Source organism: Opisthocomus hoazin, chromosome 10 (assembly GCF_030867145.1).
Source record: "Opisthocomus hoazin isolate bOpiHoa1 chromosome 10, bOpiHoa1.hap1, whole genome shotgun sequence".
NCBI lineage: Eukaryota > Metazoa > Chordata > Aves > Opisthocomiformes > Opisthocomidae > Opisthocomus > Opisthocomus hoazin.
The window spans coordinates 28751903-28767444 of record NC_134423.1 but is presented as its reverse complement, the minus strand read 5'-3'; the positions used below and the strand labels follow the sequence as shown (position 1 = coordinate 28767444).

General features: G+C 43.0%; 1 protein-coding gene across 1 annotated transcript in view; it reads left to right on the top strand.

Annotated features, from left to right (window-relative positions):
• The window catches only part of ADAMTS17 (ADAM metallopeptidase with thrombospondin type 1 motif 17), a 189566-nt gene extending 175737 nt beyond the window's left edge, over positions 1-13829 (top strand). Inside the window, exons 21-22 of the mRNA XM_075431771.1 lie at positions 12121-12298; positions 13445-13829. Coding sequence (XP_075287886.1) covers positions 12121-12298; positions 13445-13596 — 330 coding nt within the window. The 3' untranslated portion in view covers positions 13597-13829. The remainder of the gene's footprint in view (positions 1-12120; positions 12299-13444) is intronic.
• Positions 13830-15542: the final 1713 nt, after the last annotated feature.

Here is a 15542-nt window from a genome sequence, read left to right as displayed (position 1 = left end):
TATTGTTGCCTGGATTCTTCAGAATTGCAATTCATTATATCATCTTTCTTTTTATATGATGCAATATACAAATGGGAGTCCAAGCCATCTCCCATTCAATAATTTCTTCCAAAAGGAAATTCCACATCCAGTTTGCGTTCAGTTAAAGAAACAAACATCTCATACACTCTTTCTACTTCGAAATAGTTCTTCCTTGTTTGAAATCTGAGCTGTTAAACATTCTAGCACTGGAAACATTTTTACATTTTTGCTGTAGTTATGCTAGTGAAATGAACAAACATAGGTTGCTCCGATTCCCAACACTTGCCTCAGACTCCTAGGCTGCTGAAAATCTGCCTTTCGATGCTTTAGCAGGACAGTAGTTCGTTCTTTCATGCTGAATTGTATTTTGCTGACAAACTTTATGTCAAGAATTACATTCCTGTGAAGAATGCAGGCAGCTAGCGAACAGAACGTGTCTTTATGTGTGTGGCTCTCCGGGAGGGTTGGCAGGACACACAGCCCGCGTCTGTACCGCTCGCTCCTCCAGCCTGTGAAGGGATCGGCTGCATGACCCTGGCTTTGCCTTGAAGTCTGCTGTGGCTCACAGAGTTGGAAACATACGTCCCAAATGGTGTGGGGTGCACGGCCGGCCTGCTGCAGGGAGACGCAAGCTTGATGTGTTGGCTAGCTACGGTGGTGGCAACGCTCAGCTGTGCTTGAAGGTGAGCAGCACTGGGGACTGCTCTTCAGCTACCCAAGGCTCCCCCTGTGTCCTGTCTCTTCTGCTCTAGTAATAACGTAGCAGGGAAAGCACTCAGGTGCAAATGTACGGGCCAAGGCTGTATTTTTTGAGTGTCTTTTCTCCAGCTGACTTTTGGACTCTTCTAGGGTGTAACTGAAAAGGCAAGATTATATAGCAGGAGCAATTGTCCACAAGATTTTTAGGGATTTTTCTTCATTTCCAGTTTTATTTAATTGTTTCATTATTTTATATACCTCGACATACTCTATTTCTGTCCTGTGACTGAAGTATGGTATTTCGAGCCAATGGCACAGAATGGTTCAGAATTCCCCGTTTCATTTTTTTTACTATTCTCCTTTTAACTGGTATTATATCAAGGCAGGTAGAATTACAAGCAAGATACACTAGCTCCGCCATTAGTGCTGACTTTCCCAAGGCTGCGTTTTCAGCTTTGCGGATAAAAGCTTAAACATGCAACTTCTGTCCCTCAGGCCACAATTTAGCTCATTAGCCTATTATATTGCATAACCCAATTAAAACATTTTTAGAAGAAGAAAGATACATAGAAGCCTTGTAATGTATTGGCTTTGCTATATTTTTCTTTGCAGTTACAGTAGATGCTATGTAAATACTAAGGCTATATTAATCTCGGATAACCCAGTGTAAATCCAGGGTAACTGTCTTTCATTCTTCCCTACAACCCACTGGCCACAAGCCAAGGATCTCACTCAACACAGTGGGTCAGATATCGGTCTCTCCTACATTAATGTAAATCCAGATTAATTCAGCCACTTAAGTTAATGCAGGTTTATGCCAATGTCATGGACATCAGAATCTGACCTGCTGGACTGTGCAAGATCTTTGGGTCTTGTGTAGAAACCATCACAGATTCGTGCTCTCAGGTGAAAACAGAAATATATGATACATCAAGCTGAGCTTCAATTAGGAGAGAAAGTGAAGGAGAAATCTTTTTCTACCTCTTTACATCTCATTTAACCACCTGGCACAACTTTTGCTGGATTCAGAAAGGTTGTACACTCCAGAAAATGGAAAGCGCTAGTAAGAATCAGCTTGGCAAAATGTGAAGTTAAAATATATTCTTGTTGCCAAATAGTGTCAGTAGTGATAAAGCACATCTGAAAAATAATGTGTAGCCACCTACCCTCCCTGGACATCAATAGCTGCCAATTTATTTACAGTATTTTGCTCAGCCTAGGAAGTGCTGGCTATGGGTTCTTTTACCGGGAGAATATTAACAATAGAAAGGAAAAAAATCTGATTTCCTATAAGAAAAATACTGGGTTTGTGCCAGACATTGAGGTGTTTCATACTGAAGATCAGCAGTCATTTGTCATAGTGGGTGATAATAAGGATTTTGAAATTGCAAATTAATTGTTTTGGCATGATTGCGGTAGATCATATTCTCTAAGAGATAAAACCCCTAGCCTTGCAGTACACCAAAAAACATGTTGGGGTTGTTTTTTGGTTGTTTTTTTTTTTAAAAAAAAAAAAAAAGCTGCAATCTTCCAGTGCCAGGAAGGCATGTTTTCTGAGTTCCAAATGTTTGGGAACATCAACAAAATCCTCTATAAGCCTCACTTTTAATCATTAATTCATGTTACATGATAAGAAGAGCAAATCAAAGACAGCTGTGGTTTGAGAGGTATATTCGAAACTGTTGTAAATATAGAAGCAAACTGTCCTTTGTTCTAACATTCATTACAAATTCATGGCTAGACCCACCATCTGTTTATGATAAACTGTGGACAACTTGTTAATTCTTCATAAAGATCGTAACTAAGTTCATCTTCTACCTTGCAGAAAATAACTTTTCTTGTTGAATTGGGAGAAAACTCCACGGGAGGGGTGGTCACCTAAAATTGCAGTCGCACATCACGGCTGACAGACCCTTTCCTGCCGCTTACTCACTTTGTCTCGGCAAACAGCTTCATGATTTACGGCTGCTCGTGTGCATTCAGCACTGCAGCTAGAAACTGATGCTGGGAGATTGTCTGTAGGCCTCACTGATGCAAATCAGTTGTTCTCCAGAAGGCAATAGAGCTGGGTTTGACAGGAGAGGACCCATGCTTCGTTATTCAAACCCTCTGCTTCTCTGGTCCTAGGCATGGCCAGAAGCCAGAGCATCAGTGTGTCCTGAGCCTAACTACTGCCCTATGGACTGCTCTAAGTTGTACTGCTAGTTGTGGTTCCCCATCGTTTGTTCCTCTGGCGCATGATCACTGATGTGCAAACCACAGCCTTTTCTGCCAGCAGCTAATCGCAAATTACCCCTTGCTACATGGGAGGAGAACAAATGGCCCAAAATTGGTTAGATCAGTCACAGACACTCCTCAGTTTGGGAAAGTTCTTGCCAGTATCCTAGTAAGAATTTCATGCAGCCCTTTAGAAAGGAAGATGGAAAGGCATTGCTCTGCATTTCTGAAGTAGAATGGTGTGCTTTTGAGTTGTGATGAGCTAATCTCATCACCTTTAGTTTAACCTCCATTGAGGAAATGCATGGAATAAAATAGATTGCTGTGTGAGAGAAAGCTAGTGTTTGTTTTACAAAGCAGAAACCACTCCTCTCTTCTGCTGCAGTGAAGTCAATTTTGTTTATAATACTATAGACCAAATCACTGACTGACCAAAATCAATGGCCAACTCCCAATGACTTCGGCGAGTTAAGCATTTCAGCATAAAATGAAGAATTCTGGCACATGAAGTTTACGTATGACAGAGTTCCAAGGCTAATGGTTATTTTTTTGTTGTCTTCACTGTCAGTGCAGTGCATGCTGGAGTTTTCTCTGTTCCTTTTATGATTTTGTTCCACAAACCTAGGTAAAAGAGAAATGAACCATCCTGAATCCAGAATAAGGGTTCTGAGGAGAAGACTTGGATCACTGAAGTAAAAGCCTCAGAAGGGGAGATGTGAGGGGAGACATCTCCATGTTCTGCTGCCATTTGACCAATCTGTCATGTTGGGATGCTTAAAGCCCAGCCCAAGGCCCTTCTGCTGCCTTGTGCCACCAAGTAGAACTGATCACTCAGTTGTGGACAAACTTAGAAATATAGTTTTCATACCTCCACTGGAAATATGCATTTTAGTAAAGAAAGGAAAGTTCATAGGAGTTCAGATCGTATTAGCTACAGACTTCTGTATCGTCATGGGTCCATCACTTAACTGAATTTGCATTGCTGAGTCCTAGCCATCCGACAGGTAGGTGCCTTGTTTGAGGTAGTTGTTAGGCTCCATTTACAATCATTGTAAGACAGGAAGCTCCAGATAGTAGTTTTATCTCCTATCCTTAGTAACAGGACCCTTCACCCTTTGAAGTGGTGATCTCTGTCTGCTGACTGCAGAAAGAACCTAAACAGAGCTAGTTCAGTAAGATGAATCCCACCCCTTCTGCCCTTTGATTCTCCATCCCCACATCTGTGAAATGTCTTTAGCTGTGGTCAGAGGTGTAAATATTGTATAATGGCACTAAACCAAGGTTCAGTCTCTATCTAGACTTGTGCTGATGGCCAGCCCCAGTCAGTGCAGCTGTAGTTGGAAACCTAGGCATGGAAAGAGAAGAGATGCTGACTGCGATGCTGGCTGGCCATAGCATTCCCCTGGGGACTGTAAGCTACAGAAACCAAGTCCTGCTCATGCCTTTGAGGCAAAGACTGCTCCTTGTTTGCACAATTTGCACAGCTCGTCTCTGCTGGAGTTTCTGGGAACATCCACAGTACAAATTATTTTGATGATTCCATAGTAAAGGAGAATATGCTGCAAAGAGACCATACTCATCAGTGTTTTGTTTGAAGTGGAGCATGTTCTGTCACAGTGTTATTGTCTCATGTTCCAATACAGCCTCCAGTGATCCTGTTAATTGGAAGAATAACTTTTCTTTTTTGATATTTTTTATTTAAAAGCCTAGTTCATTAAGTGCATTTTTTTTTGATGGAGAATTAAAGCCTCCCACCAAGATCAGTGGATTAGAAATGGAATTCCATCATGACTATTTTACACTTTTTTTAATGTGAAAAAGAAGAAAGCATGAAAGACAAGCCTATTCAAAGATCATCATTCATTTTCTCTGATTTACTTTGAGATTTTACAGTGTCTAGGATCATGTCTTTAAAAATATGAACAGTAGCTAATTCACCATTGAAAATTTGTGCTACTCATCTGAAGAAGTTTTTGCCCCTTTAATCCTCATGGCACACAATACGTATAACTAGCAGGCACTGCTGTAATTTCGCGGTCTTTCCAATAGCCTTTTGAGATTTGTAATGACTACTGAGTCATGAAGGTGACAGTTTTCCACAATATCTTTAGAGAGCAATTAGTATCAGCATGCTGGTGATCCGTTGTTTGACTGTGCAAAGAGATGAAATGCAGTGTCCATTCAGCATCATGCGTTTCAAAGCTGAGTAGTTCCCTGTCTAGAGAATGCTCAGGCAGGACTGAGATGACAGAGATGAGCAGCCTCTTGCTGAAGTTAAGTAATCCTTATGGAATCCTTAGTTTAATTACTTTTTTTAACAAATTGCATTTAGGTAACATTGTTCATTAACTGATGAATAACTAACATATATGTTCAGTGGAGCTTCAGTTCCGAAGATATTGTTTCAGGCTAACATCTGCAACAGGAGTCAGTATCATTTCCTTGCAGTTTTTCGAGTGGAATAAACTATGGAGTATTTCCACTTTGTACCTGCCACAGATCAAACCACTGCACAGGCGCTATAGGTGGCATGCTAGAATGTGGCATCCTACGAGCAGTACTGTATCGTTTCACATCTCTGCTTGATCCTGTTCTTGAAATCCAGTTTGAAAGCTTCTGAAAAGTTGCTCTGACTGGTTGGTATAATGAATTAAATGAGATTTCCTCATTAGCATCCACCTGGGCTGCATTGTACAAGTACTTAGAGGCACTGTCACTACCGAGAATATTCATGCATTCAGCTCTTAATCTCTGAACTCTCTGTACACAATGGAACTTTTCAGAATAGCAAAGTCAAGCTTAATTATGCGGTGAGACATGCTGGATATACTGGTCAGGTCTTGTTCCTTAGGGTCATGCAGTTTGAAAGCACAGCTGTAGGCATTTTGCAAAGATTGCTTCTCTCTTCTCCTTCTAAGATACTGTCATATCAACCACGAGCATTTTCTGCTATAATTTATTGTTTCTTCCCATACTGAGTCAGAAGGGTATGCATTTTTTCTTGGCTAAATTAAACAGATCAGTCATTTCACAAAAGTTTCCGAATGAAAAATTGTTGTAAGCAAGACCAGATATGTTCTCTTTACAGATCTGGAGTTTAAAAAGAAGGGGGGGGAAAAAAAAAGAAAGAAAAGAAAGGACAAGGAAACTTGAAAAACAGCTTACAGTTTGCTTTGAGCTAATTAGATCTTATCAGTGAAAAGACAGCGATTTCTTTCTTTAGCATGGTGCCATGGTGAAAGTTGACCTGGTGTTTACGAAAGCATATTGCATGCTGCTTTTCAGCTAGAACTATAGAGTTTAAATTAGTGATATTCATAAAAAGCCTGATGTTAAGGTGTGCGGAGCACTGGCTTTCTGAGCACACACATGTATGCTATTAAGGTCTCAGGAACAGAGCAACTACAGGACATTTGTCATTCATCTCAGATGCTGTGTTAGAATGTTATTAACAGGAACTTCTCTTGCTTTCTTTCTGTCTTTCACAGAGGCAAGAAATAAGACCCCTGGGGGGAAAAAACGCTCTACCCTATCCTAACGCCTTGAAATACTTGAACTCTGAAGTCAGTAAAGCATGACTATCTCTGAGTATTGGAGCTTTACCCGTAGTGTTATCCTTGGCTTCAGCAATTTTCAGCAAACTGGGGACAAACCAGTATCTTTAAACATCAGATAACTGCAGACTGATGAATAAAGAAAAAAAACATCTTGCCTGCAGCTTAGTTATGACAGTCGTCTTGAACTATATCTCCCTCCAGCAGATCAGCCATCTGAATATTGGAGTATGTTCAGGATTGGCTGAAGGGATGCTATGACCTTCTGCTGGAAAAAGCAAGTCTCTTAGAAGTTAGAGAAGTGACATTTTTAAAGGTGACACATGGTCTGAATGCGTCACTGCCTAGCCAGTGGCCCTCAGTTGAGGCATAAGCAATGCTTTGTTGTCCCACTCGGTCCTGAACAGATCACAGCCTGTCCTCTGTAGTGACAAATCTGTACCTTCTCCTGTCCCCGTTAAGCTTCAACACAGGGCTTCTTTGGACTGATCTCTCTTAATGCGTTCCTCCAGCCACCCAACGGCCGCCCTGCCCTGGCTTCATTCATTCTTATTCCTCTCTCTTTCTCTGGCTCTCTTTTGTAGATCAGGAGTTGATGAAGTCCCTGACATATCTCAGCACTTACTGTAAATTCATTCTATTTTAATACCTAATATTCTCCTGAGGCATTTTCTTTCAAAGCAATTAGACATCTGTCAGCACCTTTGGTAGATTTCAAGCTTTCGTATCAGTATCCTAAGGTGGAAATAGCATTCCAGTTGAAAAATCATAGCTTGGTCTTAAGGTTGGAGTTTTTCAGTGAGTAAATCTTCTTTAAGCTGATGAATGCAGCTGCTGCCTTGACAATTTCAGAGTTTATTTCCTTCTGGATATCCCCACTGGGTTGCATGTTACTGCCAAAGAATGTGAATGGAGGCATTTTTGTATTGCTTTTGCCTTCTCAAGCAGTGTTTGAACTGGGAGTTACAAGAGCTCTCATTAGGTTAACTTTTTGTAACTGTTTATTAACCCCCTCTTTTTTACAGTGTTGAACAATCTTTTGATCTTTGCATGTGGGTGGATTTCCAGTTTACAATGGCTGTATTGTCAGTTCAGTGCATTATGGTTAAACTACATGAATTTTGCATGTGCATTTTTCTGATAGTGATATCACTGGCAATGCCTGGTGGAAAGAGAAAACCACTTCTTTGTTTGACACCAGCATCTCTGTTCGACCACTTGTCTGAGTCCCCAGCTTCTGAGAGTAGGCAAGCTGCTGGTGGGTTTTCTCTTGGTACTTGTGTAGCTGCTTGGGTGGCAGGCAGAGATCCACGCAGCTCCGAACCAGGTTCCAAAACCGGTCCTCCTCATTCAAAGGTCACTTCACTCCATCATGGCATCCAAACATGTGCGTATCTTGAGTTACGTCAAGGCTTGTAAAGGCTTTTCCGATTATCAGAGTACGTTTGTTAATAGCAGTGTAAGAACTCAGTATTTGCCCAAAAAGTCCGGTGTCCATCAATAGCATTTTAAATACGCAGCGCAGTTTCACCGTGCGGCACTGGAGCCTCCCAGCGTTCTGCACAGTGGAACTGTACCAGCTACACAGAAGCTGGATCGGGTGCTGGGCTGCAATAGTACTTTTGCCCTTGCAGCCGAGGCTGCACTCTGCCACAGGCCATACGCTCTCTCCAGCAGCTGCTGGCTGTCGGGAAGTTTCACTGCGTAAGAAGGCCACAGCATCTTTCCTTACTCAGACTCCTCATAACCTGTGTCCAATCCCAAGAGTCCTGTATCAGAGGGCACAGAGACCCCTGAAAATTGTTCTGTGGATATGCTTACTTGCTCCCTAAGCATCTGGGAATGGAGAGACTGTAGCAATGCATTTAGCTGTCCAGGGTAGGAGGGAAGGTATTTATGGGAGTTTGCTGTTCAGCTGGAGTTTGATTTTTATGCCTCTTTTAATGATGTCCTTTCTTCATAGTGCAGCATGAGTAACAATTCCCCCTTTGTATGTATTTTGTATCTATTCCTATTTCCTACTGAAATTCCTAGGAAAGAGAATGTCCAAGTACAGAGTTGAAAATTTCGTCTTAAAATAAGCCAGATGTCCAACCTTCCTTTAGCTGCCAAGCCCAAAAGAGTTCAAGAAAGATGTTAAAATCTGTCTTCCTGGCTGTGAAAAACTAATTGCATAGCATAGGTGATGATCCCAGTCTCCCAGGAGAAGGAATAAAACTGCTTCGGGCAAAAACTCTGCTGTTATTTGTCTAAGGATTGGAGTTGGCAGTGTCTGTGGAAAAAGTTTCGTTGCTTGCCCTCCTTGCTGGTTAACAAATGCAGAGACAGGAACACAGACAAAGGTAGGTGAGTGTTTGTATACTGGTATCTGAAAACCTTCTTCACCTTATGAGAAAAAAAGCTTTTTTTCTTTCTTTCCTTTTATCCCCCACCCCCACCCCGTTAGGAGCATTCATAAGAACAGGGAGAACCTAAAAGCCAGAGACAGAGGTTTCAGACTCGCTATATTAGAATCACATGAAGGAATCCCATGGCCTGAATGGGTTATTTTGTGTCTGTTTAGTAACAACTATTCTGTTCGTAAAATGGATGTACAATTCAATGTCCTTGCAAAGAGTTTTGTGAGGATTAAGATTAGTAAAGCACTCTGAAGACTAAAAATGCCATTGAAATCCTGAGGATTAGAGGTTGCATATGACTGGTGAAGTGGAAGGGCCTAATAGTTGCATTTATCAGGATAAAAATTGTTAACTTTGAATACAAGTGTAATGGCTGTGCCTGACTGGCTTCCAGACTGGCAGAAGTCCCTGAGGAGCACACAGTGCTGGGGAAGAGCACCCAAGGCTAATGAAATGCCTACATCTCACCACAGAAGCTCCAGAGATGAAGGGGGTTTTAATGAGGGACTTTAACAATTGCCTTTTGGAATAGCTCACTGTAGGGCATGCAAGGGAAGGGCTCATTCAGCATAGTCCTAAATATCACAACTATTGTTGAGATATTAATAGACAGTGACCAAATTTTGATGTCAAGTCAACATCTGAAAATCTAAGTGGAAAAAATCTGCCACAAACCAGTGTGTTGAATCATAGAATCATAGGTTGGAAAAGACCTCTAAGATCATCAAGTCCAACTGGCAACCCAACATCACCATGTCTACTAAACCATATCCTGAAGTGCCACGTCTACACGGTTTTTGAACACCTCCAGGGAAGGGGACTCCATCACCTCCCTGGGCAGCCTGTTCCAATGCCTGACCACTCTTTCAGTAAAGATATTTTTACTAATACGTAATCTATACCTCCCCTGATGCAACTTGAGGCCATTGCCTCTCATCCTATTGCTAATTAGTTGGGAGAAGAGACCAACACCTACCTCACTACAATCTCCTTTCAGGTAGTTGTAGAGAGCAATATGGTCCCCCCTCAGCCTCCTCTTCTCCAGAGTAAACAGCCCCAGCTCCCTCAGCTGCTCCTTGTAAGACTTGTTCTCCAGACCCTTCACCAGCCTTGTTGCCCTTCTCTGGACACACTCCAGACCCTCAATGTCCTTCTTGTAGTGAGGGGCCCAAAACTGAACACAAAATTGACCCCAAATTGAAATAAGAAGGATGTAAAGGGAAAAAAAATGATTTAAAAAAAAGAAGTTCCAGAACACATGAAAAATTCTAATATAGCATGACTGCTACCTTCAGAATACAATAATCAGGTCCTGGAGGGGGCTGCATAGCTGGAAACACAAAGGTGTAAACTGCACACCAGGATGGCTTCATGGCAAAGTCCAGAAGGAATCTGAGCCAGAGACTGCGCAGAATGGAGAAGCTCAGTCCTAGAGCAGGGCACTGGGAGAAAGGACAGGGATAAAGAGCAGGTGGAATGTAGGGGGGAAATTAAGAGAAAAGCAAATACAAATTTTGTGAGTACACCAATCACAAGAAACCTGTTTAATAAAGTCATTAATGTGAGTGACTAAAGAAGAAAATTAGATAAAGAGTCTGTTATTTTTGACAAGAGGCTTCACTCATCCTAAAACTCCTACGCAGATATAAAGAGTTCACATTGTGCAAATGTATTTCTGCACGGAGTTGTCTGAAGCAGGACCCCATCAGCTCTGTTTTCCATGGCCCTGTTGATCTGAGGCCGTTCAGGCTATTCAGTGATTCACACAGGAAGGAAAAGCTCCCTGTGCTCCAGCCCAGAACAAAGCTATGCTTCTTGCATCAAATGATCTTTGAGAAGTAGCAGGGGATTTTGTGATACCTCCAGAACAAAATGACCACAGCTTTGCTGTGCTCTTCCCCATAGAAGGGAGAGGTGGAGGCCTATGTGCATCCATGAGTTCTTCTGCCCCTGGGTCCTGGTCTTATGATCGTCCACACCGCACACGGATCCTTTGTACTTGGACTTTGGTCCAACCTCAATGGTTCTCATCTTTTGAGCCTCTTCAATGTTCGATATGCTGTTTTTAAGAAGTATCACTCTGAGGCAGTAGTGGTTTTCAGGGGGAGATCTCCACTGCCCTGACGCTGTTCAGAAACAGCAGAAGTCAGAAAACATGATCTATTTCACATCGTCCTAATTATATCTCCTGAGTTTTTCCCCACCTCCTCCTCTCCCCACACACAGCTTGTGTGTGGCTTTAGCAGAAATAAGAATCTTATCAAAGCCCTGCAACCCGTTGTTTCTTTATTTTAAATACAAGGTTCTTTTATTAACTCCAGCTGGTGTACCTCACTGTGCTCATTATGTTTGCTTTATTAAAATTGAACAGTGTGCAAGTAGGACATTGTAAATCACAAGTGACTGGGCCAGAGGAAGAGAGAGAGAGAGAGGTAGGGACTCCAATTGTATGACAGCAAAGAGACCGTATAAACAGACTGGGCCTCCTGGCTAATAGAAGCCAAAACGCGTGGTGTACAATTTGCACTTGCTCCCAGGAGGACAGACAAATGCCAGACAGTTAGCAGGGATAGATGGGAGTGAACACTTGAATACCTGATGTGTTCTCCAGTATACTGGAACAGAGCTTCTCTAGAGGTCTGGGCATACAGTATGAGCTGCCTGCCTCTGCTCTAATCCTTGGTTTTATCTTATATAAGTGCCTGGCAGTGGTCATCTTGTCTGTGGAGGAAGCCTTGTTAGACCATTCACGTCTTGCAGAGACCTTTTAAACCAAGGCAGCCAGTACCACTGGGTCCGTCATGGAGAGGGAGGTGGAAGCTGCTCGTCCATAATTAAGCAGTATACGTTTTCCAGCTTTGCCTCTTTGTGGCTGGTGGAGGGAATTGCATCTCTGCCTGCTTGAACCTCATGGGCATCCGCAGGGATGGTTGGTGTAGGTGGACTCAGAGCAAGCCCAAACAGAAAGACAAAGGCTTCTTTCCCTGTGCCAGGACAGTTCCTCTGCTCACAGTGCTCCCTGAAGCTGTGAAATTATCATGGACAAATGCTGCAGCTGTATGCAGGGTCCCTGGCTGACACGATGCCCCCGTTCTTGAGTCCTTGGCACCATAGTGACCTGCCAGCCTGCTGCACGCTTCAGCTGTGAGAGTGATTTTTCTGGTGTATGTGTGTATGGGAATTTGAAGTTACTCTGCTTGGACCATGTCTCAGTGCCTTCTCTCCTCCAGTGCTCCTCAACCTGTGGGAAGGGCCTCCAGTCACGTGTGGTCCAGTGTATGCACAAAGTCACGGGGCGCCACGGCAATGAGTGCCCTGTCCTGTCCAAGCCAGCGGCCTACAGGCAGTGCCACCAAGAGGTCTGCAACGAGAAGATAAATGTCAACACAATTACCTCGCCCAGACTTGGTGAGTAAGGGGTGTTGGGGGGAAGATGCCACCTGCGAAGGAGCAGAAGAAGCCCAGGGTCCCAGTGTGCCCGGTGTGATAGAAGTGGGGCTTCAGAGGATTATGAAATTAGGAGAGGGCCTGAAATTAGGAGAGGGCCCCCCAGTCAAACCCCAGACTAAAGTTCTAGTGTGGATGGGCCCTCCTTTATCCATCAATCCCTGCTTCAGACTTTGCCCAAGCTGGAGCGCTCAGCAGTGGATGGACCTGAGAGACCAACAGGAGCACACAAATGGTGGGTGATTGATTGATTGATTGATTGATTGATCACAGAGGTGAGGGAGCTGGCAGGCATACCTTCCTCTGTCACAAACACCTTCACACCCTGCTTTCACCGTGCTGAGTGTGAAGTACGACAATTTATTCATCCGTGCCCTAAGAAAAGTATATGACCTGAACAAGGAGAGCATCGCTGTATTTTTTTCCTTTTCATTTGCTGCCACAAGAATGTGGTTTGATGAATTAATTCGCCCAGGGAGGCAAGAGAGCATCCAGCCTCTTTCTGTGAACCCTTTGATTTTCTGTCACTGTCCTTCTCCTCACCCTCCCTGCATCCCCTGTGTACCTGGGTGAGACAAGAATATGGTGATAAGCCATCTGTTTCCCGAAACACCTTAACACTGTATTTAAGAAATGGCTCTAGTTAAGAATGCTTCTGTTAATACAAAATGGTGGGAATCCATGATTTTCCATGTCATATTTTCTCAGTTTATAAGGGATAAAAATACATTTTTCCAAACTTCGGCCGTATGTGTTCAGCCACAGCTCCAAGAACTAAGCTGCTTTCTTTACATTTCACACATCATCACCAGTAAGAGGAAGCTAAACTAAGCCATCAGCTACGCTGACACAGCCTCACCGGTGCCTGCCATTGCTTTTCAGTACAAGAGGCTGGCTTGTAAACAATGCTGCTCAGAGCTTACCAGAGAGAACAGCCTCCACCCTCTCAGCAGAGGTAGTCTTGAGGTTGAGAAACCTCTACTACGCATGAAAAGGTGGAGATGTCTGACTGGCCCTTTCTTCCCTCAGTTGCAGTGATTTTGATCACACCTGCAATGCTGTTCTCTGGCTAATCTGCTAGTTTCTCCTTTCTTTTCTTGTCCAAAGCTGCTCTCACGTACAAGTGCACAGGCGACCAGTGGACAGTGTACTGCAGGGTGATCCGGGAGAAGAACCTGTGCCAAGACATGCGGTGGTATCAGCGCTGTTGCCAGACTTGCAGAGACTTTTATGCAAACAAGATGCAGCAGAAGAGTTAATGAACCTGTGCTACTTCTTAGGGTATTACAGCTATTTGTATGTAAATCATGGACTAGTAGGTCTGAGTACTGGAACTTCATGAGTTGCTACAATGTGGTGGATTCCAAAGCATACCTAATAAGACTTGAAACTAATTCTACAGACTGGATACCAAAGTAATCTACTCATCCACCTTAAAAAAACAAACAGAAAGAGTCATCTCAAGGAGCCAATCATTTGATCGTATTTTGACATCCTTACGTTTTTCATTAATGCTTTTTACTTTAATATATTAAATCACCAGCCACTGGATGGCTTGCTACCATTAAAGAAAAGGACAAGAGTTGCAAAGTGATTACATTGACTAAGGTTATGGATACCTCCATGGAGGAGGGCCTCTGGCAAAATAATTCAGCAAAGGTAGAGACATTACCTAATCTCTTAATCTTGGCTTTCATCTGATGTTTCCAGTTCCCAACAGTTACCCCACTGTGGAGTGGGCTTGGAGGAACACACGTAAATGAAAGGCTTAATTTAAAGAGAGGATTTGCTGTAAAAGCTTGTGAAAACTGATAGCAGAGGATGGACATCTCTGAAATTCCTGCAGAAAGTTCAGTCCAATTATATCCAACATTCCGAGTCATATTTTTTAAAGCAACTAGTAGGGACTACTCTTCTTTCTAATTTTGAAAAACAGTCCTCTGTCTTTTTTTCTCCAGAATAATGTAGTTTCTTTTATGAAGCCTAATTTTTCTCTATACTTAATGAAATGGAAGCTTACTAACAGCAGTAGGTAGTTATTTTTAAGCAAGAACCTTTTACATGAGATGGGAGAAGCCAGAAATCGTTTCATCCAGTAGAGCTGACTGAGGGATTGCTTGGCCTAATCCCTAGTTTTTAGAAGTCAATCAGACAATGAGGCTGAATATTTTTTTTAAGAGGACCGTGAGACTGGGTGGGTTTGGTACAGCAACAGGGTTTGGAACAGCCTTTGTGTGAAGGACGGAGAGGAGAGCAGAGCAGGTGTTTCCTGTCTCTTGGCTCTTGTATACACCTGAGGTTATCTAGCCTTTTGGGTCAAAAGTAGTCAGGGATACAAGACATTCAAGGTATAACCTTGAGCTTGTTTAAGCCATAAGGCTAAGAGGCTATGACTTCCATTGCCTTCAGTAAGGGTTTTGATTTTATTCACTGTATTTTAATGCTTCCTGCCTTACTTTTGTGGTGCTATCAGGTTTGGTGCTATCAGATCGGTGCTATCGGAGCACTTGGCAAGTGCTGCATATATGATCCTCTCTTCCACGTCTCTGCACTTTAAACCAAACTCCTCTGAGATGCGAGACTTGAAACAGGAGCTCTACCCAGGGCAGAGTTTGTCCCTCCATTAGTCCTACAGATCAATGTCTCTCTATCACACCTTGCTCCATGTATCATTTCCCTTGCCAGGGTCCAAGGTCAGTTGTGCAGCGGTTAAGTTACAGCTCACGCTTCATGATACGAGCAGAGCTGTTTGGATCAATTGCAGCTTTGTACTCGCTCTAGAACTGCGTGTTACTGTTTTATTCTTTGGAGATGAGCGCAGAGCTAAGCCCAGCTACTACCCCTAGCCTCTGGGCCAGACTGGATTGCAGCTCACCCCTGTCCTCAAGTTGTCTTTGTTGCTGTTGTCTCTTTTTTCAATGCAAGGAAGGATAAAGACTTTTAGTACCTAACATATCTTTAGAGCAACTTCTTCCTTGTTACGATCATTTCACTATCCAGGACCTCACTGGACTAACTCATTAGCATCTTATTAAGGGCTAAGTTTTTCAAGCACAGGGAGCTAATATTCATCAACAGACTAATACTCTCTGGGCTTCACATTCCCAGCTGTGCTTAGCAGTGCAAGTGAGCACGTGTGCGCACAAGGGCTGGCCTGTGTGCACAAAGGCACATTTGCACACAATTTTTTCTCAAGTGCCTGTCT